The sequence below is a fragment of the Stegodyphus dumicola genome, chromosome 4, assembly GCF_044657685.1.
Source record: "Stegodyphus dumicola isolate Sdum_Otavi_A_Nest chromosome 4, ASM4465768v1".
Taxonomy (NCBI): Eukaryota; Metazoa; Arthropoda; class Arachnida; order Araneae; family Eresidae; genus Stegodyphus; species Stegodyphus dumicola.
In genome coordinates, this window is record NC_140771.1 from 61,423,098 (window position 1) to 61,445,812 (window position 22,715).

The 22,715-nt window shown below is 33.1% G+C and overlaps 1 protein-coding gene across 1 annotated transcript in view; it reads left to right on the plus strand.

The window, feature by feature from the left end:
• LOC118200610 (uncharacterized) overlaps positions 1-22,715 on the plus strand; it is a 291,645-nt gene that overhangs the window by 129,302 nt on the left and 139,628 nt on the right. The window contains exons 2-3 of the mRNA XM_085815009.1: positions 19,610-19,681; positions 21,982-22,050. Of these exons, the coding sequence (XP_085671135.1) occupies positions 19,610-19,681; positions 21,982-22,050 (141 nt within the window). The remainder of the gene's footprint in view (positions 1-19,609; positions 19,682-21,981; positions 22,051-22,715) is intronic.

Genomic DNA, 22,715 nt, shown 5'->3' on the forward strand with positions numbered 1-22,715 from the left:
TATGACCCTCAGCAATTCATTGATTCCATATTCGCATCACAGTGGTTGAATATCGATCAGTGCGACCGGCGATATCACAGAACGATAATCTACACTTTCGATAGGCAACGATCCTGCTTGTATTGAATTTCAAAGCTTGCTGGTAAGCATTTTCTCTTCTTATTCGGGGCATAACACTATATTCTGAGCAAACTCCAACCTTACAAAGCACTTACTGCGAAATCCACTACACAACTTTTAAGGCAGTGTTCCAGATATCGTTTCTTCCTCCTGCATCGTTTAAATGCGCTGAAATACTAATCATTTGCATATTTTAACTTCTTCCTTTCTTGTGATTTTGACGTTATTAAGATAATTTTTTCCTGGTATTGCAATTTTAATGGCCAGCAGCGCATATACAAATTTAAAGTTAATTTTCTTCTCTAATATTAATTTTTCTCAGAAAGTGATGTATTTGTATATGAGGAATATCTAATTCCCTTGTGCTCTTGTGTTGTATAAGTGATGGGACTGTTCTTAAGAATGCCTCATTATAAAGATACTGGCACCTTCATGTAAATCGGAAGCCCTTTGGTAAACAGATGTAGGGTTTCCCTTAGTTCAATTAACCGATTATACGAATTTTTGTTATCTTTCCTGAATTCCTCAACTTCCACTCGCATTTCCTCACCAGGATGCATTTCCTCACCAGGATTTAAAGTTAAGTGCAGTGAGTATTTAAACGAGTGAATTATGAGGTTTATTCAGAACGTGTTTTTCGCTAGCCAGCGCACGTTACGTTTCTAACCTTGCTGTTACGCGGAGTTGCTGATACGCCTTTTGGCCATTTGAATAATTATCAGGCCAGTTAGGTTGTCGAGTCAACCTAGTTAGCAATAACTTAAAGTGCTAGTTCAGCACCACTCTTTTAGACTTGAATTTATTGTGTATTACAATTTTTAAGTTCCACCGCAAGTTATCGATGTTATTGTAAAGCACGAACTACGTGCCTTTCTGTTCATAGTTGAGAATAATAAGGGATATACTTACCCTTCTTCTCTGCTGTATTATTTCACGCCTGTGCGAGAAGTCGCCAGTTTCTTTAATAGGATCTAGTAGAGTTTATGTGGCCGAAGAAAGTAAGATCTTATTATTAGGGAATTTGTATTTAATTTTCTATTTTTAGTAGAATTATAATTAAAATTGTTTTATTTCCCCGTGCAATGCAGCGCAGGACGAGTTTTAAGAGAAAGCTACGCCGAAAAAGTAAAAATACAGGGGCACGCGAATTTAACATTTAATAAATAGATATCTCGTAATTGTACTCTTTTGCTTTCCGGGAACCTCGAGAAATTATCAGAATGTTCTCGTGCATGATTAAAAAGCTTACAAAAGTCGGAGCAAAACATCTCAGTTCAGTTGTTGCTACTGAGTTGTTTACTAAGTTTTTGTTGTTGATTTACCGAATTCGCGGTGGGATCGGATTTAGCTTTCTCTGTACTTTGGATTGCGTTCTATTGAACGTTTTAATAGTTTTAAATATAACTACTGTGTGATATTGTGATGTACGAATATCTCTGAGGAAACGTTTCAACATTTTGTTTTATTTCTTGTGATAACAATAAATTTCCTTAACTTTTCATCGGACTTCTGCATTCAATCTACTACGAACCCGTACGCACGCAACACTATACAGACACTTTTATAGCACATAAAGATAGCAGCACTCGTGAAAGAGCATTTTAACTTGTAAAAAGAAGTCTCCATTAGAGGTACATGCATCTTTATGCCAGGACTTTGCTATGCAAGTATGATTTCAGTTTGCTAATCTGATTAGCAAAACTAGAGAAAATTCTACTTGCATAATGGTATCCAGGCATAAATGTGCCCGATGACTTAAGGTTTTTTTTTTTTTTTTTTTTTTTTTCCAAGTTAGAAATGATCTGCATAAGGTTGTGGGCACTCTTATGCTAGAGAATAGAGAATTCCTATGATAGTTTTTCTCTTTTTGAATATTGATCCGACTTTTATGAAAGTGTATGATGGGTCATAGTTGTGGAAGTGTTTCAAGTATAGTTAACTTTTTCAATTGTTAGCTGGAAGAAGCGTGTGGTTGTAATTCCGGCAAGGGAATAGATGATTTTTCTGATTTCCAACACTAAAATGTGTAGCAGACTGTACAACGTATTCATGTAAAGAGTTAAATAAATCGATAAAGAATGGGTATAAACAGATCATATATTTAACTGATGCCCTGCTCTGGTACTTCTCAGTGTTTGAAAGAAATCAAAATCCAAGTGAAGCTCCCAATAAGATGAATTCTTATACTTGGTTATATAGCTGTGTAGAGACATTAGGTATTTTTTGGAAACAGGCAAGATGAAAAATGAGAATCGCCTTCGCATGGAAATCGAACCACGGACCTCTGGAATATCGGCCCGGCGTGCAGAACCACTACACCACGAAGGCACGCTAGGAAGGCGGGAGAAATACCTTATATACTCACCCTTTTAAAGGGCGACTGGGGTTTTTAGGGGACCCATTTGCCAAATCCTGGGTGTGGAGAGTCATCATCCACAACCCTTTTAGTTCGGGCGCCACTGTAAAGACATTAGGTATTTTTTGGAAGCAATCAAGATGAAAAATGAGCAATCGCCTTCGCCGGGTATCGAACCACGGACCTCTGGAATACCGGTCCAGCGTTCAGAACCACTACAGCACGAAGGCACGCTAGGAAGGCGGAAGAAATACCTTATAGCTGGATCATAATATAAGAAAAAAATTTTGTTACTAATACAACGTGTTTCTTATAACAGTTCGTAAAACTGACATTGATGCTAGTTACTGAGTGCAGACTCATTTTTACTTCCTTGTACGAAGTAAAAAGGAAGTACTGTAATTGCGAAAAGCTTCAGGCAGCATATTTGAACGAAAAATATCCACTTTGACCACTTTCGAATGCAATTTAACGATGTTTTTGCGTGATATCTGTACGTAAGGACAGAATGAAAGACTCTTTTCCTCCAAAAAAACTAAAAAACTGCTTTAAAAAGAATTCTGAAGAGAATTTTTCTTGACGTCTGTACGAACGTATGTAGGTACGTGCGTGCGTACGTACGTATCTCGCATAACTCAAAAACGAGTAGCCTAAGAACGCTAAAATTTTGTATATAGGACTGCTATAACATGTAGATGTGCACCTCGTATTTTGGTTGCAATCGGCTGCACCAAACGTATATAAATATATTTATATATATATCCACTCGGTTACTCGGCTCAGTAATCTAAGTTTCTTTATTCTTTCTTATATGCTTGTAAATTATTCCTTTTTTGCTTTAAAAATGATTGAATTATGTTATTCTTATCTTCCGGTTAAGGTTTTTAGCCTTTAGTAAATCTGTATGCAATATTTTTAGAATTATCAACAATTTAAAAATTGTTTAAGTGCCGCTAAGCCTAATTTGATGGCGGCCATTGATGTTTACGTTTGAAACAGGAGACTAGTGGATTTGTTGCCAATCTAAAGAAACTTAATCTCGCAACAACAAAGATAACGCATTCACTTATTATTGCCAATTAAATCATGTTTAATCCTTTTTTGAATTTTTTCGAGGAAATAAGCGTTTAAGATTTACTTCGTAACTTTTAATACGGATATTTTGAGTTTTTATGTATTTTTGCCTTGTCGCGATGTGAGAACTGAATTAATTGAATGAGAAATACTCAATTGTCTGTGAAAAACTGTTTGTTTTTTGTTTTGTTTGCTTAATTTCTTTTATACATAGTTCTAGCTTTATTATAGTATTTGAATAGAACATGTGGCAAGGATTAGATAATTCTTTAAATGATATAAATTTTGTGCATTCAGAGTTATAATATAAACGAAATATAATACTTTTAAGTAAACCTAGCGCCAGAGTGTCGCTATGGTAAACAAAGTGAATTTTAAAGAATGTATTTATTCTATTGTGGTTTATGCGCTGTCGGCGAAGTTGCTTTAATTCAATCTAATAAGTTTAAATATAATGCAAGAAAAAATGCGTATAATTTAGTATTCCGTACAAGGAAGTCATGAGGTGAACACATCAGATTTTTTCTTTAAATGGCAAAGTACACGGAAAAATTTTAACACTTGAGGAAAAAATCCCTCATTTTTGAAATGTTATCTCTTCATAATGAGGGGTGTTAATTGGTTCTATATAGCCTGTTAAAAAACCTTTAAATGAATTAGAAACTAAAGTAAGAAGCATTTCATCTCATTGATAAATGTACTGTTCGAAACCTTGCTTTTATTGATGGTGTACCATGTTTTGTTATCATTAATTTAGTCACGTTTCATTTGTTTTTGTACTTCATTTTTTTAAAGGTGAGTTAGTTTAACTTTATTTACTACTCTACTATATGTCATTAATTTATAATTATTAGCCCGAAGGAGCGTTAGCCGAGAAGGGCTATCAGTCTCAAAATGGGATTTGGTCTTGAATCACTATAAAAATCTGAATCACATTTCAAATTGTTGCCACCAAATATTATCGCCCTGTATTATACTTAAAGAAATTAAATAATGAAGAATTTGCATGAATATATGCATGTTTTTCACAATTGTGAATAAACAACGCTACCTGGAGCTTTCAAATTTTGAATAGCGTAGTACTCAATCTGAATATGGACACTTGAAAGCCCAAATTTTGAATTTCAAATTTGTTTTATTGTTTATTTTATGTTTTGTAAAACTTTAAGAAATTTTTATTAACACAGTCAGTAATTTCAAAGCGAGCAATGACAACACTCTACGGAGAAACACACTTTTATCTTTATTTATATATTTCTGTCTATCGAAAATTCTAAAGATATGCTATTTTTAAACATTTTTAGTCCAAAAGAACATTAGCCCAAATCTGTCGAAGCTTGTATGTGTATGATATAAAATCTGAAGGCTTTCAGATTTTTTTATTTATTGTTTTATTATTTTATTTATTAATATCTCTTCGCATTCTCTGATGACTTATAGCAGTTCCAGTTTTAGAAATTAAATCCTGAGTATAAAGCGTGCAATGAGCCAATTAATAAATACCAGCAATCGGTAACAGAAATTCCTGAAAGCTCATCGCAGATGAGTAATTCAGAAACTCAGAATACCGGGATTTTTATTCACTGACTGTTTCATGACTTTGTGTTATGAAAGGATGACGGAATAAGAATCGTCAAGTCAATTATTTGAAGCAAATCACAAATTGTCTTGACCTTATAATAAGTTAAAATTTATTAAAATCGTGAAAGTTATCTTGTCCTTTCAGGATGTCTTGTAGAAGCGAAAAAAATCTGGCCTCTCAATGTGTACATATTATTCTAAGTAAATAAATGAAAGAAGTCAAAGGAAAATAGCTGTTTTTCCCCCTTTCTCATTGGGACAATATATCTAAGCAACTGCTTTCATGACGTCATGTTTGATGAAACAAGACGCGTGGGCTCAGACCATCCATCATGTGTAACGGAAACACTCCATTTATGTAAAAGAGACTGCTCCAGATTTATTTTGTATTAACAACTCGTTGGCTCCGTGGAAATGAATTGGATGGGTCATTGCATCGAAATGAGTGCGACCGCATCTGCTTTTGATTTTCTTTTTTGAAGGAGTAGTTTTGTGGAGTTTCCAGTTATCAGTTAAAGCTTTCGATTTCGAAGCTTTGACAGAAAAGATCAAACATACAGCAGCACTGCATAGAATTCTATTTATTAAAATAGAATTAAATTACTATCAAATTTCAGTAACTTTTAATAGAAAAACAAAAACTTTTGACACTATTTTTGAAAATCAGTTTGCCTGTCTTCTGCTGCGACCTTTCTCGCCAAGTATGTCAAATTCAAAATGTCATATATGTTAGATTAAAAATGTCTCAGTGAAATTATAAAGAATTATCGCACTCATTTCTTACATTTTCTCATTATATTAATTAATTAGCACGTTCAATAGGCAGCCTGATGATCCATGGTTCTAGTCGTGGCGAAAGCACAGATGATTTCACACGTTTCCTGCTTCTAAAAACCTAATCTAGTTTAGAATGTCTCTCGAACCAAAAGGGTGGTGGGCGATTTTTCGTCACCATTTAGGTATAATTGTCTGGGTCTCATGTCACTTCTCAGTCGTTATTTAAAGAAGGGGAATCGCCGCACTTTTCACATGCGTACTCGTGGTGCATGCGGTTAGCACACCATCCAGCACTTGGAAAATACTCAAGAATATGATCAGTGTACCTTACATTCGAATCCCGGCGACGACATCAAATGCGGAGCCCTTAATTGTTTAGTTCTCCAATATTTTTGAACTGTTCAGCATAGTTTTGAAGCGTATATAAAGGCTCAACATGATAAGTGTGTTCGGATGTACATAAGTAGAAGAATAAACTAAGTTAAAATAAATAAATAAGTAACCAAATAAATAAGTGAGCAGATAATCATGTCTTGCCAAAAGTTCAAAATAAATTACAATTGTAGAAGACGATAGTCTGTATTCTTCTTGTTGATACTAGATCAACAAGAAGTTTTTGTTCCAAGAAAAGACTCTCAGCTTTTCTTGAAACAAAAAATTACCGACGAATCTAACCACTTTTCTTTCCACGTTTTTTTCTGGTACAGTCATGAACTTTGTTATTGTTAGAACATACAAATATCGTATTTGAAAAGTTACCTAAATTTAATTTTTAACTTCGACATCTAGAAAAGGTGTTGTTAACAGTTTTAAACATTTTACTTTTTTCCGTTAAAAAAATATATTTAATTATATGGTAATTATATATGTTTTTCTTCGTATCCATCTAATTTTTATAGAAAACTTGTAAGGATCCTAAGTTTTACTAACGTTTATTTTATTTTAAATCTTTACTATCACTTCTTATTTTCTACTTCCGGCCAGAATTAAAAGCTTTTAACTTATTTATGCAAATTTGTCTTGCTAACGCCAAGTACTTAAGTTGTGGCTTTTTGCCAAGCAAGAGAGAGGAAGGAGTTATTAGAAGCAGGCCGCTTGCCATAGTAGTTTTACTCGGTTGCTGGTTGCCTTCAAGGCCAGAGGTTTAATCCTCTTGATAATTTTAAACGTATCGTAGTTTTAGCAGCTCTCTGTACTACATACGGCTTTTTGTTAATTTACGGCCAATCTTAAAGTAGGCACTTGTATATTAATCCAAAGTTAGTTTAGTTAGAGTTTTAGTTAGTATTTTTATATTCTTACGTTCAGACCACAAGTGGTTGGTCTCTGTATTCCGAAGTTCCGGAAAGCTCTGTAAAGATAGAAAAATAAAGGGTTTCGTATACCCTTCCTGTGTGTATTGTCTACTTCACAATTTATCGAACATAGCTTGAGTAAGCTCCCTGTTCCGAGTCAGGACAGTTAATGTTTCCAAAGTAAGTAAAGAGGAATACCAGTCCTGATAAACTTATTTATTTATATTATTTATAAATTCTTGGAATTTGCACGAAATTATTAGTGTTAATTCTCAACCCCCGAAATTTTACTATTAATTCTTCAACTGCTCTGCTAATTTTACCCTTCGCTTTTAACCTGAATTAATAATCCACTTTCTAACAGAATCATTTATATGAACACCGTGAATTGTTGATATGTAATATAAAATTACTGCTCTGCCGATAATTCATGAGACAAATGGATGTATTCATGTTAATTTATCTGAGTAGAATTCTGATTCAAATTGAACTGTAAGAAGCAGGATCTCTCTAGTAGCTGAGATCAAAATCTTTTTGCTTAACAGATATACACTCTATTATTAACTATAGAAGTTAATAATTAGCATCGAACAATATTTAACTGAAATGATGATTAATATCAGAATTTTTTCCTATAGCTGTTGTTGAAGCTTGTATGTGACCTGACCGAAAGCTTCCTTTCTATCGTTTTTACTTCCTTGTACGAAGTAAAAAGGAAGTATTGTAATTGCGAAAAGTTTCAGGCAGCATATTTCAATGAAAATATCCATTTTGACCGCTATCGAATGCAATTTAACGATGTTTTTGCGTGATATCTCTACGTAAGGAAAGAATAAAATACTCTTTTCCTCCAAAAAATTATAAAACTGCTTTAAAATGAATTCCGAAGAGAATTTTTCGTGACGTCTGTACGAACGTATGTACGTACGTACGTATCTCGCATAACTCAAAAACGAGTAGCCTCAGAACGCTGAAATTTTGTACATAGGACTGCTATAACATGTAGATGTGCACCTCGTATTTTGGTTGCAATCGGCCGCACCAAATGTATTTAAATATATTTATATATATATTCACTCGGTTACTCGGCTCAGTGATCTAAGTTTCTTTATTTTTTCTTATATGCTTGTAAATTATTCCTTTTTTGCTTTAAAAATGATTGAATTATGTTATTCTTATCTTCCGGTTAAGGTTTTTATACCTTTAGTAAATCTGTATGCAATATTTTTAGAATAATCATCAATTTTAAAGTTGTTTAAGTGCAGCTAAGCCTAATAATTTTTTTTGATGCCGGCCATTGCTTGTTTACATTTGAAACAGTAGGATAGTGGATTTGTTGCCAATCTAGAGAAAAACTTAGCTTCGCAACAACAAAGATAACGCCTTCATTTATTATTGCGAATTAAATCATGCTTAATCCTTTCTGGAATTTTTTCGAGGAAATATGTGTTTAAGATTTACTTCGTAATTTTTAATACAGATATTTTGAGTTTTTATATATTTTTGCCTTGTCGCAAAGTGAGAACTGAATTAATTGAATGAGAAATATTCAATCGTCTGTGAAAAACTGTTCTTTTTCTTTTTCTGCTTAATTTCTTTTATGCATCGTTCTAGCTTTATTATAGTATTTGAATAGAACATGTGGCAACGATTAGATAATTCTTTAAATGATATCAATTTTGTGCATTCTGAGTTATAATATGAACAAAATATAATACTTTTAAGTTAATCTAGCGCCAGAGTGTCGCTATGGTAAACAAATAGTGTGAATTTTAAAGAATGCATTTATTCTATTGTGGTTTATGCGCTGTCGGCGAAGTAGATTTAATTCAATTCAATATGTTTAAATGAAATGCAAAATATGTATAATTTAATATTCCGTACAAGGAAGTCATGTGGTGTACACACCCGATTTTTTCTACATAAAATTAGTACTTGTCGTATTCGAATGCAACGCTAATGGCAGATGTTCCCTAACACTAAAAGCTCTTTGTTTTAGCCGAGTGCTTCTGTGACTATGTCGACACAGATTCGAACTATGTCTATATAGATTCGAATGAAAATAATATTCTCCCCTCTATTAGGAAATGTGCTCCTAAATTACTGAAGCAGATAACCAGCTTTAGATAATAATCAGAACTATACTATCCACGAGATTTCCTAAAACATTAAAAGCAAGGTAGTGAGTTCTGACAATTTTCGTATCTCTACAAACTAACAAACTATTATGGATTTGGAAGTATGTTAAGACTTCAAGTGTTTTGAAATTGGACACATGAAAATCTTTCAGGAATCCAAACCATGGATCTTTAATTTGCCAGCTGGATATTCTAACTACATGAGTAGGCATGTGTGGATGCGATAATTCTTTATCTTCTCCATTTATTATGGGCTAGGCTGTAGCAAGAGACCAGTAAGCAAATTCTAGATAGTTGTAGAGACATTAGGTATTTTGGAAGTAGGAAAGATGAAAAATATGCAACGCATTCGCCGGGAATCGAACCACAGACCTCTGGAATACGCACCCAGCGTGCAGACCACCACACCACAAAAGCATGCTAAGAAGGTGGGAGAAATACCTTATATACTCACCCTTTTAAAGGGCGACTGAGGTTTCTAGAGAACTCAATCGCCAAATCCTGGATGTAGAGAGTCATCACCCACCACCCTTTTAGTTCGGGTGCCACTTGTAGAGACATTAGGTATTTTGGAAGCAGATGAAGATAAAAAATATGCAACTCTTTGCGCGGGAATCGAACCACGGACCTCTGGAAAACGCGCTCAGTTTGCAGACCACCACACCACGAAGGCATGCCAAGAAGGTGGGAGAAATATCTCATATAGTGACCAGTTATGGTTACCCACCTTTATAATTCTAGCGCTTTTACAGAGACAATAAAGCTTTTCCAATAAGAAAGCATGAAAATCTCCTGCGCCTTCGTCGGAATTCAAACCAACGGCATATACAGGGAATGCGGTAGTTCCTTACAGGATTTCGTTGCAAAAAAATTTACAAGAAATTTAATTTTATTCGAATTTTTCTTCCAAGAAATTTGAGTTCATTCGAATTTTCCTTTGAATCGAAATTTCAAGTCGAATCACGTAATTTTTTCGTTTTAGGAAAAAAAAAAAAAAAAAAGAAAGAAAGAAAGAAACTGGAAATATTAACTTGCATTTTAGAAAAACTTTCTTCAAATCTTACCTTCTCCTCATAATCAAAAGGAAATAAAGGGAAAGAGGATTATAATCAGTTTTGGCGCCAAAGAAAAGTCCAAAATTCCTCGCTTTCTTGTTGTCAGAACTTAAGTCAAATTGCATTAGGAGATAATATTTAAAAAAAATTTCAGTAGCATTACACTTTTTAAAATGACTGTATTTTACTCTTTTAAAAAGGAGAGACTATTTTAGAGGAACTGTCTAAACGGCTAGCATATTCTTAAGAGAAACTTTAGAGTGAGGATTTGCAATCTGTGAGTATAGTAATTACGAATTCCCGAAATGGGCACAAGTTAACATGAGAATTTCTTTCATACAGATTGCTTCTGCGTGACGTAATGAGTAAGGTTCCAGATTTCAGATTTCTTTCTTCAAAAAAGGCTAGTTTCCTGTTCTTCCCACATGACTCATGAAGTGGTTTTTAGAAATCCCCAGATACGCGTTTCAAAAGTTAACAGAGGTGGGAGGAAAACTATCTTTTAATGCATTTTATCGAGCGGGGAAGGCTTGACCCATAGGGTCACGAAGACAACATTCTGTCTTCAACTGACTAATCAACGGAGAACAACGTGTCGCGTCTTTGAAATTCTAGACTACTTTTCTTCGTTTCGGAGGAATGCCGAATCTTCGTCGGTATTTCTCTGCTTCGTAGTATGCTAATTATTTTGCCTCTTGAGTTAATACGCATTTTAAGTTTTGTCTCCTTTAGCATTTAAATGATTAACAGGCAATCAGTTCTAGCAGGCTCTGCCATAATTGCTTAAACGATCAAACATTTTTTTGAATGATAGAATTTTCTAATATTTAATGGGAATTTTCTTTAGAAAAGAATGGACTAATTATGTGCGAATTTGTATATTTTATTAATAGGTTACCCAAATACAAGCGAATCTTCTTTGGAATTCCCCTTCTTCACAGTGTGCTACCTCTTAAAAAGTGTGCTACATCTACATCATTCTAACTCTCAAGTTAATCTGCATTTTAAGTCAAATGAGGTTTGCCTTCATAAATATTTAAGTGACTAATAAACAAATAGCTCTCGCATGTTAAATGGAATTCTCTTTAGGGCTTCATTCTGATCAAGAAGGAACTGGCTACATGGGAATTTTGGTATTTTATGAATAGGTATCGTAAATATAAAGGGAATATTCCTTGGGATTCTTCTACTTCATAGTATACTGATTATTTTACCTCTTAAGTTAATGCGTATTTTACGTCAAATGAGATGTCTGCACAAGTATTTAAATTACTATTAAAAAGATAGCTCTTGCGTATTTTACCATAATTTATTAGATAATCTCCCAACATTTAAATGGCTAGCCTCTTCAAATTTCCTTTACGGGTCCACTCCTAATAAGAAAGAACAAGCTGCGTCAATCAATCAGTCATCGTCTACTTGGCTGCTTCGTTTACTTTGAAAGTATTACAGTAAAACTTATAAGGCATTTTCTCCTTCCTTTCTGCATGCGTTCGTGGTGTAACGGTTAGCACACTCGCGAGTATTTCGAGAGGTCCAGGTTCGGGTTCCGGAAAGAGCACTACTTATTTCTCATGTTTCCTACTTCAAAAATCCTAATAAATCTACAGTGGCGCCCGAACTAAAAAAAAGTGGTGGATGATGATTTTTCACTACCAGGATTTGGCGATTGGGTCCCCTAATCCCCAGTTGCTCTTTAAAAGGGGAAGTATGTAAGGTATTTTCTCCATCCTTTCTGCAAGCTTTTGTGGTGCAACGGTCGGCGCGTATTTCGAGATGTCCAGGTTCTATTCCCGGCGAGGGCATTGCTCATTTTTCATGTCTCCTGCTTCGAAATAACCTAATATCTCTACAAATTTTAATATAAATTTAAGGATGTTTAATATTCAACACAGAAAGATAATGTTGTTACATAATCACTACTAGTTTATTTAATTACAAGCCTAAGTATACAAGCTATTTTCTTCGAAATTTGAATTTATTTAAGATAAAAATAACTTTTAAATTTTATAATTTTAATATATTTTCTAGTATTGACGGAGAAAGAAAACATAGTAGTTTACAGAAGATTTCGACAGTTAGTATCGTGCTGTGATGGGCACGTCTAGCTGCTCGTTCTAAGTCCATTTTCATTTATCACAGTCGGTTTCCTCAAATATGCCTCTCCCACTGCCGAAGAAAAACGTTGATTTAGCTTAAAACAACAGCAACTGGTCCCGTTTTACATCCTCGTGAATTCAATTTGTGTAGAAGAAAAGAGTTACAGCAAAGGAGTTTATTTTAAATTTAAGCAGTGTTTTAAATATTTTGATTTAGATACTATGTCATTTTGTAAGATTATGAGATAAAAGGGAAAATCTATACAAATTAATTATTTCCATTTTTAATAGACAAGCGGCTTGCACAACTAGCTTCCTAATATAGTTATTAAAAAAAAGAAAAATTGTGTAACGATTTTATTGAGTTCAACTACTGAAATTTCGTGAGTTCACTTAGTAATTAGTAACAAAATGGAAAAGAACTTTGTTGATTTTAAATCACTTAGTTTGTTTATCAATAAGAGACAGATTAAATTTAATAAAGAAAAATTAAATATCTTATACTTTGCCGAGTAGCAATACATTGACAACACACGGAAGGGAAAAATATTTTTTCAGTTAATGGCAGTGTAGTTCTTCCGAATCACTCAGATTTCTGATTATATTTGAAAGCCAAATATTATATTCTTTTCTAAACAGCAACACGTTTTCTTCCAAATCACTGAATTTTCTGATTAAATCTGAAGCATTACGCTTTAAAGAGTGGCAACATACTTTCTAATCAAATGTTCATTAAATACCCACAAAATGTGAAATAAATCAAAAAGAAATTCGAAAATCAAAGTTCTGGCTTCGAGGTGTGTATGACTGGGTACAGAACTATGAATATTCAAAATATGTTGTCTTTCCCACAATGCGACATTTATAGAGCTTCTTCTTATTTAATAATAGAAAATAAATATTATTTTGGTAAGTAAGCTATGAGCTAGAGACATGAATATAAATTGTTCAAACATGATGGCTTAGAATGAATCCTCCGAATAACGTTTAGTTAAGTATCTGTAAGAGACTGAATTTTGGTAAGAGTGGCACTTCAAGAGTAAACATTTATAATACATATACAGAGAAAAGCGAAAAATTTACTTCAGCAACTAACGTTGTGGTGATTTCGCAAGATTATGCGCAACAGGTATGGTTTAAATACTGTACTGAGGTTTACTTAACTTGACCTTTCACGAAAACTTCATTTTATCTGTTTCGTGCAAATTATCTTTATCAAAATACAACTAGCATCTTGTTCTAGAACTTCAAATAAAAAGCATAAATAAAATGAAGCTAAAACATTTTTTAGAATTTAATTTATTACTACTATATACTACTAAAGTATTTATTACAAGATTATATTTAAAAAGAATTAATCCGTTTGGAAGGTTTGTTTTCCAGGTCTAGGACTACCATATTTAAGAATGATAGTATCAGACCATGTGAGTTCAGATGCATGGAGGGGGGATATGGCTTATGCATTAACGCTGGAATCGAAAAGAAAAATGTATTTTGTATTGATTCATGTAAAGTATATGCATAATAAGTGCACTATTTTATTGATGCAGTATATAAGCTAGTTGTGAAACCCCCCAAAAAATTATATTTATTGACTTAAATATTTGTTTCCATTCTTTCCAGAATATTTCCAGGCAGATGCCTATTTAAGACAATGAAAAATTAATTTTGCTTCTTAGTAAGCCCGATACATATATGTTATACAAGCCTGTATGAAAGATTAAAAACTCGTATGGAGGAATAACAGGAAATTATACAACACCGAGAGTAAAATATTCAAAATATCAACTTCATACTTTTTACAGCACTACTTATCTGAAGTGATGAGGATGGCTGGGATATTTGTTAATGTTTCGCTCTTGCATAGTTTTCAATAGATCTATTTTTAGAAGATCTTTGGTGGATCTTATACGTTCATATAAATCGCAACATGAATACTTGGAACTCACTTTGAAGACTAAATTTCTTTCAGAATTGAGACCTGCAATTGAGCTCTCTCTGAATATCAAATATAGTCCACAAATAGAAAAATCCTTTATGCTAGACCTGATGCATTTAGTTGCGAAACTGATTAAATAGGTGTGCAAGCAGTCTCATTTTAAAATCCTGCCCAGTTTTTAATCCCGAACGGAACTCAAAACAACTGGTATTCTCGTAATCCTCATGCATTTTTGCGGAGCGACTCACTAACAGTTTGAATAAAAGGGTCTCTAAGCTTTAATACAGAAATGTCCAACCCGCGGGCCGCATGCGGTACAAAGCAAGTATCAGTATGACACAAGAAGCTTGATACATTTTACTGTTGTGATCGGATTCGAGGTTGCCTTTCAGCGTGGATGGACGAATTATTTGATGCTCCGAGTTGGAGCGAAATAAAATGCGTCTAGAATGGAGTGGCGGCTCTAAGTCTTCTTTGGGATTGTGCGTGAAGTGATTACCTTCATTTTCACTCAGAGACAAATATACTTCTCTGCACAGTTATGAGTTATGCATGCCGTCACTGTTTGAAAGCATGTACGCTGCGGAGAGAAAAAAAAAAAAAAAAAAGAGAGAGAGAGAGATAGAGAGAGACAATTCTATACTCCTGTTCTACTGGGCCAATTGACGAAATTCAAAATGCGTTTTTCATGTAAAAAAAGTAACAAGAAATCGTAAAATTGCTGTGATATTTGGCCTAAAATCTGAGAACCTAACGCGTTAGTGTCGGGTTCGATTGAAGTAGTTGCAGTTCTCAGAAAGTTCTCAAAGCGTTCATCCAGTATTCTGCTTCTAATTTGACTATTAGTATGGTTCACTTTTGAAAATAGTTGCTCACAAAGGTACACTGCGCTTTAAAAAAAGGGATAGTTTATATCTCCCGTTTTACTGGGCAACTAACGAAATTGAAATTGCGTTTTTCATTTCTGGAAAGAGCGACTTAGGATATGTATTAGATTTATATCTAGCATTATTCTAACATAGGTATTTTAACACAAAATCGAACTTTTTTTGAAATTTCGTGCCAATCTTTTTTCATATTTCGATTCTACGAATCAAATTATGCCAAACTGCTAGGTTTTGTAAAAATCGCACGTTTAGTTTTTAAAAAAATTAGCTGTCAAAATTTTAGCTCCTCAATGTTAATTGAATTTGATATGTATTTATTAATATCTCTTTTTTTTATTAAACTTACTTGATACTTCCTTCCAGATTTCGAAATTTAGGCTTAACCCAAATATAATTCACACATTGTTTTATGATTTATTTTTAAAATTTGTATTTTAAAAATGTTTTATAAACTTTTAGAAAACAATTTTGTATAAAATTTGTTATTTTACACAAATTTTTAACATCATCTTAAAGTAGATGTATTTCGAAATACAACTGCAAAAAATTAAAGTTTTTTGTTCAAAACTTTCTAAGATAAGCATGAATTTACATAATGGAGCGTTTTGGAATATGGCATCTTTTTTTGAGCGATAATAACGGCAAAAGATAATAGCACTTTGTTAAAATTATTTGAAAGTATGAACGATAACTCTTTTTTTTTCCGCTCGTCTACAATGAAAAAAGAAAAGGAAAATGGGTTGCTATAAATTAAGAAGTTCGCCAAGTAAATTATACTTTACGAAAACTGAAAAAAATACGTCAAAATAAAATTTTGAATTTCTCCGTAAATTTCTCCCCAAATTTTACAAAATTTGATATTTAGTCATAATTTTAGTCGTAGACTCGAAATATTTGGAAAACAATCAAAATCGTAAAAACAACCTTGTATTTAGCGTAAGTATAATGAAACATTCAATCGATTTCGAGGGCAGCTAAAGGTACCTCCTCGTCAGGAGAAAGAAATACCTAGAAAGAAGAAAATAAAGGAGAAGGAGTCTCATAAACACGTGGTCCTTATCAGCACTGCACGTGGTTATAACTGGATTTTTAATCAGAGTATGAGAGTTCTATTCTAGTCTATGGAAAACAATCGGCATGTCATTTCAAAAAAAGTCCGATTTTGTGTCAAAGTACCTACGCTAGAATGAATGCTACATTTAAATCTAATATATATCTTAAGTCGCGCTATCCAGACATGAAAAATGCAGTTTGAATTTCGTCAATTGGCCTAGTAGAACGGCAGATATAGAACTGGCACTTTTTTTTTTCGCAGTGTACATTTGTGAGCAACTATTTCCAAAAGCGAAGCATACTAATAGTAAAATTAGAAGCAGAATACTATATGAATGCCTAGAGAACATCCTGAGAATTGAAAGCACTTTAATCGAACCAGACACTGATGCGTTAGTTTCTCAGATTCGAGGCCAACTATCACATTAATTTTATGATTTCTATTATCTTTATAATTATAATTAAAATTGATAATGAATTTTTATGTATCTCATGTCAAACACGAAGATCAAAATGATTTCATGTTGCTGTCATTATACTAAAATGATCATAAATTAATAAAGTTTAAATTACTTAACTATGTTTTCTTTTTTTTTTTTTTTTTTTCTTGGGGGAGGGGGTCGTCAACCGTCTTTAGTGCTAGATAATGGCGGCTCACTATAAGTGAATCACTGTTTCACTTAATATGTTCCTCTATATGCGTTTTAGTGCAAACTGAGCAAATATGAAATGCCATGGTAAAACCAGCACATTTTTCCCTACAGTGAAATTCAAAAACATTTTTCAGCAGTCAAACCTTAGTAAACCCGAAAATTTTTAATGAAATTACGCAGTTGTATAAATCACTTATTTTGGAGTTCACGAGCTGCCACTGCTGCTAGAAATAATTTGTATGGGCCAAAATACTTCGTCTGTTTCCATTGTGGCTCAGAAGCTAAGAATATGAACACTTTTGCTTTAATAATTGCCTGTAACGCGCCCTGTTATGTCTTTCTTCCTGAACTTTCAGTTCCTTGTTTATTCACAGAATTGTTATATCTCAAGAAAGGCGTCAGCTATTCTTAAGCTCGCTAACTTCGAATAAATTAATAATTATCTAAATGTAATTACAATGAATTCTGAACCAAATCACTGTACTTTTAAAACTGAACATCACAAAAATATCAATTAATTAAATAAATCCTTAGCTCAGAAATGACTAGCTGTCCTCATATAGAACCAATTCGATGAATAAATCGCTTAATGGCAACGGCTACTTTGAACTGCTATCCCCAATGATAAGGGCCAGTTCATGTGCTATATAAAATGTTCTTTGTGCAAGTTGTCTAAATATGTGATATCTTAAAACTCCTACTTTACATTCTCTCAAAAACTGACGGTAAAGTAAAAAGAACAGATAAAAAAAAAAAAAAAGCAAATATAAAAATAACGGATTATTTTAATTAAATAGTGCCCAATAATCCCAATAAATGACAGTTAAGCAGGGTGCCATCCTATAGAAACTGCTGTATCATTCATGCAGAGTGCTGTTCCGTAAAATCGCTGCTATTTAAATGCTCTCTTAATCTGCTGTTGGTTCCATCTAGATGAACCGCTTTGTGTAAAGACACTCAAGAGTTAAAATGATCTAATTCTATCACATCTCTACAAATACTCAGTCTCTGACGCCAAACATTATCATGCAGACAGAGGTTAGATCATGTAAGAAAGTAAATCTAATATTGAGTATTACTGATGCGTGAGGGGTGCTAGAGACTACACAAACTAATGTCTTGGACCCAACGGCCATTTACTGAAAAGCCCTATTTTTGCTGTCACTGTTCGTTCTAATTTCATAAACAGAAATTTTGAGATATGAAAGTGGTCAGGAAATATTTATTGTGGGAACATTTCTGTGTGAGAGAGAATTCTTCTATTCTAATTTGTTTCCTCTATTTTCCTTTGTATTCTCCTATTTCTTTCTATACAAGATATAATTTGCAGCTTCTCTTGTTGAAAATCAGTCGTTACCAGTATCTCAACCGTTGTGCCGGACAGTGTGGACAGTGTGGGTTTTAGTAGCCGATGTCAAAGCAGGAACTTTTGAATTTCTTGCATTAAGGTGGAACTAGGGAGTTGGTTATTGTCATGTGCTATCGGGTAGAAAGTAAATTTCTAGTGTGTGTAAATTTTTAAATTATTTTTTTATATGCAGGGTAAGAAAGATATGGGACCCCTGAATGCTCTTGATAATATTTATGTTTTACTTTTAAAGAATTTTTTTTTCGGTATTGTAGAGTGTCATCTTCTTTGAAAGCATACACTAAATCGAGATTCTTGATGGATTAAGCGACTTATCTCTGTATCCCATTAGAAAATATAGAAACCTAGAAAGGATGTAAAAGACCCTTTTATTAATAACTCAATAATTAAACTTATAATAGAAGGCATTCCTTGTGCTTACAAACCAGCCGGCCTTTATGGCGCAACTCGAAAGAAATGAATCCAAATTAAAACTAAGTTAAATCTAAAGCTAGCCAAAGGCTAAACATAAATGCATAACGGGCAAGTTGGCTCAAAGCTGTACCGGCGTGATAAGCACAAGTTGGCAAAGATAAAGTAACGCCGAAGACAAACTGATATCGTAGAATTGCAACTAGTAACGCTGCCTTCAGCACAAAGAACACGCTCTGATTAACCAATCTAAAGCTTTCCTTTAAATACTACCTATTTCTACCTCATTTGAATACGCGCAAACTAAAATTAGAATTCTGGCAGAAAAACGGAAAGTGAGAATGAAATTAAAGACACTGAACGTAAAATAGCTGAATATATAAAATAAATGACTACTTTGCAGTATAATTATAAGAATGTTATCCAATATGGTAACGAAAATTGAAATCGCTAAATTCACAAAGTTTTTACCTGTTTTAACAGGAGAATATCCCTTACTTTCTAGCATATAACATTGATTTTGACGAGAAGGTAAAAAATGATTCATAATAAACTCTTTTAATACTCTATTGAGAAATTAAAGCACTGCGAATTACGTAACATAATATAACTGAGCCCAAACTGGGAGAAATTTACCAAAAAAGATACCTATAAACTAATAATATGGCTTACCACTAAATAGAAGAGGCTTATTTTATTTATTAATTTTCCTTGTAAAAATGGAAATATTTATTTATTAATTAACTGCAATATAGATAATATGTTATAGTTTTTTTTTTTAAATACCATATAATATTTTCAGACTTTCGTCATCCGCTATAAGAATGGAGAACAAACGATACCAGTCACAGTTATTTTGGATTATAAAAAGCAAGTGAGTTTCATGTTCAATTTCTGTCTCAAGTATTTTAAATATTTTTTTAATTACTCTTAATGTAATAAGAATCAAAGTGATTTCTATTTATTTTTTCAAACAGGGGTTATATAATATAGAAGCAAATTTTTAATAACGTGCTTTTAGAAACTTACAATTTAGAATTTATGATTCAGTGCACTTTTTAGGAATAAAACCCATAAATTTTATGCTGATAAATCAAACAAAGCCGAGTTATAATGCACTTATATAATTGCCTTTATTTATGTACCTGTAATGGCTTCATAAAGCCTTTTGAAAGTCAATTTTAAATGTGAAATTCTAAAGGTGACAAAATTTATCTAAGTTTTCAGAATCAATTTAAGCTTCTTAGTTGTGGACTATAAGTGATTTAATTGATTGATTAAATGCATTAATTTAAAATTAGACAAAATTATATTTAGTAATTGGATCGGTTTTGCGGAAACCTTTAATGTATTTCGGAGGAGATCGTACAAATGTCTTTATCGGAACAAATTTGCCATATTGAATTCGCAACACATTTTGCTTGTTAAAAAGAGGGACTCGTGTAAATTTCTTTCATTGCTTCGAAGAAAAATTGTTTTTCCGATACAGTTAGTCTCATTTTTAGGATTATTGGTGAATTTTAAAATTGGCGAATTTTTCTAATTTCAGATTTTAAATTTAGCGTATTTTTGTTTATTTTATAAGGTTATTATTTTTATTTGTTCGTTTAGAAGTTAGGCTATTTCAGGCTTCGAATTATTAATTGCGTTACTATATTTTCAGTTTCAATTTTAATTAAAATTTTTAATTGCATAATAAAGATTCTGTTCTGTTTCTAAAATATGATGTTGAAATATACTATTTTAAAAAAATATCGTATCCTTGTAGCAAATTAGTAAATATACATAAATTAAGCGTTTAATTTTTATGTAAAATCAAAATAAATATTTCGAAATCAGGTATTTATTCAGTATTCTAATGTAAATTAAATAGGTATTGGAGGTTATTCAAATATAATTTGGTTTTTAAGTACTTTTTGCACTGCTTTGTTTTGTATAATTCAGTTTATGTAATAATTCTGTGTTTTTTTAATTGCGTATTCCTTGAATTGAAATTATGCTACGTTATGTAGTTGCGTCTATCTGCTTCATATATTGTGCTGCAGATCTCTTAATTCTGAACCTATTGACATTTGAATTGCGTAAATAGCTCAAGTAGAACAAACGATATGGGCATAAACCTTTACTAGTCCCTCTACGACAGCATTTTTGAAGCCCTAGGAACGATATTTCTTGTACTTTCCAGAAATGCGTTGACCTCTGCCTTAACAACCTTATAAACATGAAGCTGCGAGAAGCGGTCGGTTAGTCACTTCAGTCTCCAATTGTTTCCTTTGTGAGCGGTTTGTTAATTTGCCATATTCCTCTCGTGTTAACGAAATTTTTTGCCTAATTTTCGCCTTTAGCTATTTATAGCTGTTTCTCTTAATGTATAAGCTGTTATTTATTTCGACAGAGATTCAAGTTTTCCTCTTCATCTATTCTAGTTCTTTAAAACAGGTCTTCACGAGCCTGTAACACTCAAAATTATCTTAAAAATATGTATGTTCCTCGAAAGATTTGGCATCTAAAATAACAACGTTATAATGTATTTCTCCCGCCTTCTCGGCAAGCCTTTGTGGTGTAGTGGTCGGCACAATCAGGGCGTAATTGAGAGGTCCGCGGTTCGATTCCCGGCGAAGGCGTTGCTAATTTTTCATCTCTCCTGCTTCCAAAAAATACCTAATGTCTCTACAGTGGCGCCCGAAGTAAAAAGGTGTTGGATGATGCTTCTCTTCACCCAAGATTTGGCGGTTGGGTCGTCCTTTAAAAGGGAGAGTATATAAGGTATTTCTCCCGCCTTCTTAACGAGCCTTCGTGGTGTAGTGGCCTGCACGCTCAGCGCGTAATTGAGAGGTCCGTGGTTCGATTCCCGGCGAAGGCATTGCTAATTTTTCATCTTGCCTGCTCCCAAAATACCTAATGTCTCTACAAGGTATACCCGTTTAAACGCCGAACATTTTTTATCTACTTTTCCTGTATTCTTCTTAAGATTTTTAAGTATTAGTAAAATATTTAATATCTTTACTTCAGGATACCTTTTGTGCTCGTAGTTTGACACAAATTTTGTTCTAAGTTTTTTTACGAATTTTAAGCGGCGATTATTTTGAAGTCATAAACTCCCTTTTATTCTGTTTTCATTCATTTGCGGGAAAAAATATCTCAGTTTTAATTTGATGTTTTCATATTTTTTAGACGGAATACGTGATAAACACGAACCCAAGAACGCCAGCAAAATCAGTTACATTATACGACTTCAGACAGGTAAGATTATAATTGTTTCTTCTGGAAACAATTTTCATTAAATTTCATTTACTGAAACTAAACTTATTTTGCAACATAATTTAGCTTGTTTCTCATACTATATTCCGAATGAAAGCAGTTAACTTATATTGTTTAGTTTCAAAAAAGTAAAGAAAAGTCTTGTGTGTTTATTTAGGTGTTCCGTTTATTTAAACATGAATATCTGTTGTGGACACGACATGACTTCCTTGTACAACCTATTAAATTACACACATTTTTTGCGGCATTTTATTTAAATTTATTTCTTCTAATTTCATTAGAGAGATATTTCTCATTCAATCAATTCAGTATACTCTTCCGTTATCAGGACCGGATTCAGAAATGTATGTATGCACATGTATAGGCATGTGCGTATATATATGTGTACACACACAGATACACATGTATGTACATATATGCATGCGTACATGCATACATTTCTGCACCCGGTACTGATAACAGAACAGTATCTAATTCCGTTTTCACTCCACGGTAAGGTAAAAACATATAAAAACTAAAAATATCTTCATTAAATACTGTAAATCAGATACACCAAATACAGTTACGATTTAAAAAAATCTTTTTGCAATGAAAGCTTCCATGCAAATACAAGTAATTGGGCCAATGGGTGGAAAGACAAACTTTCG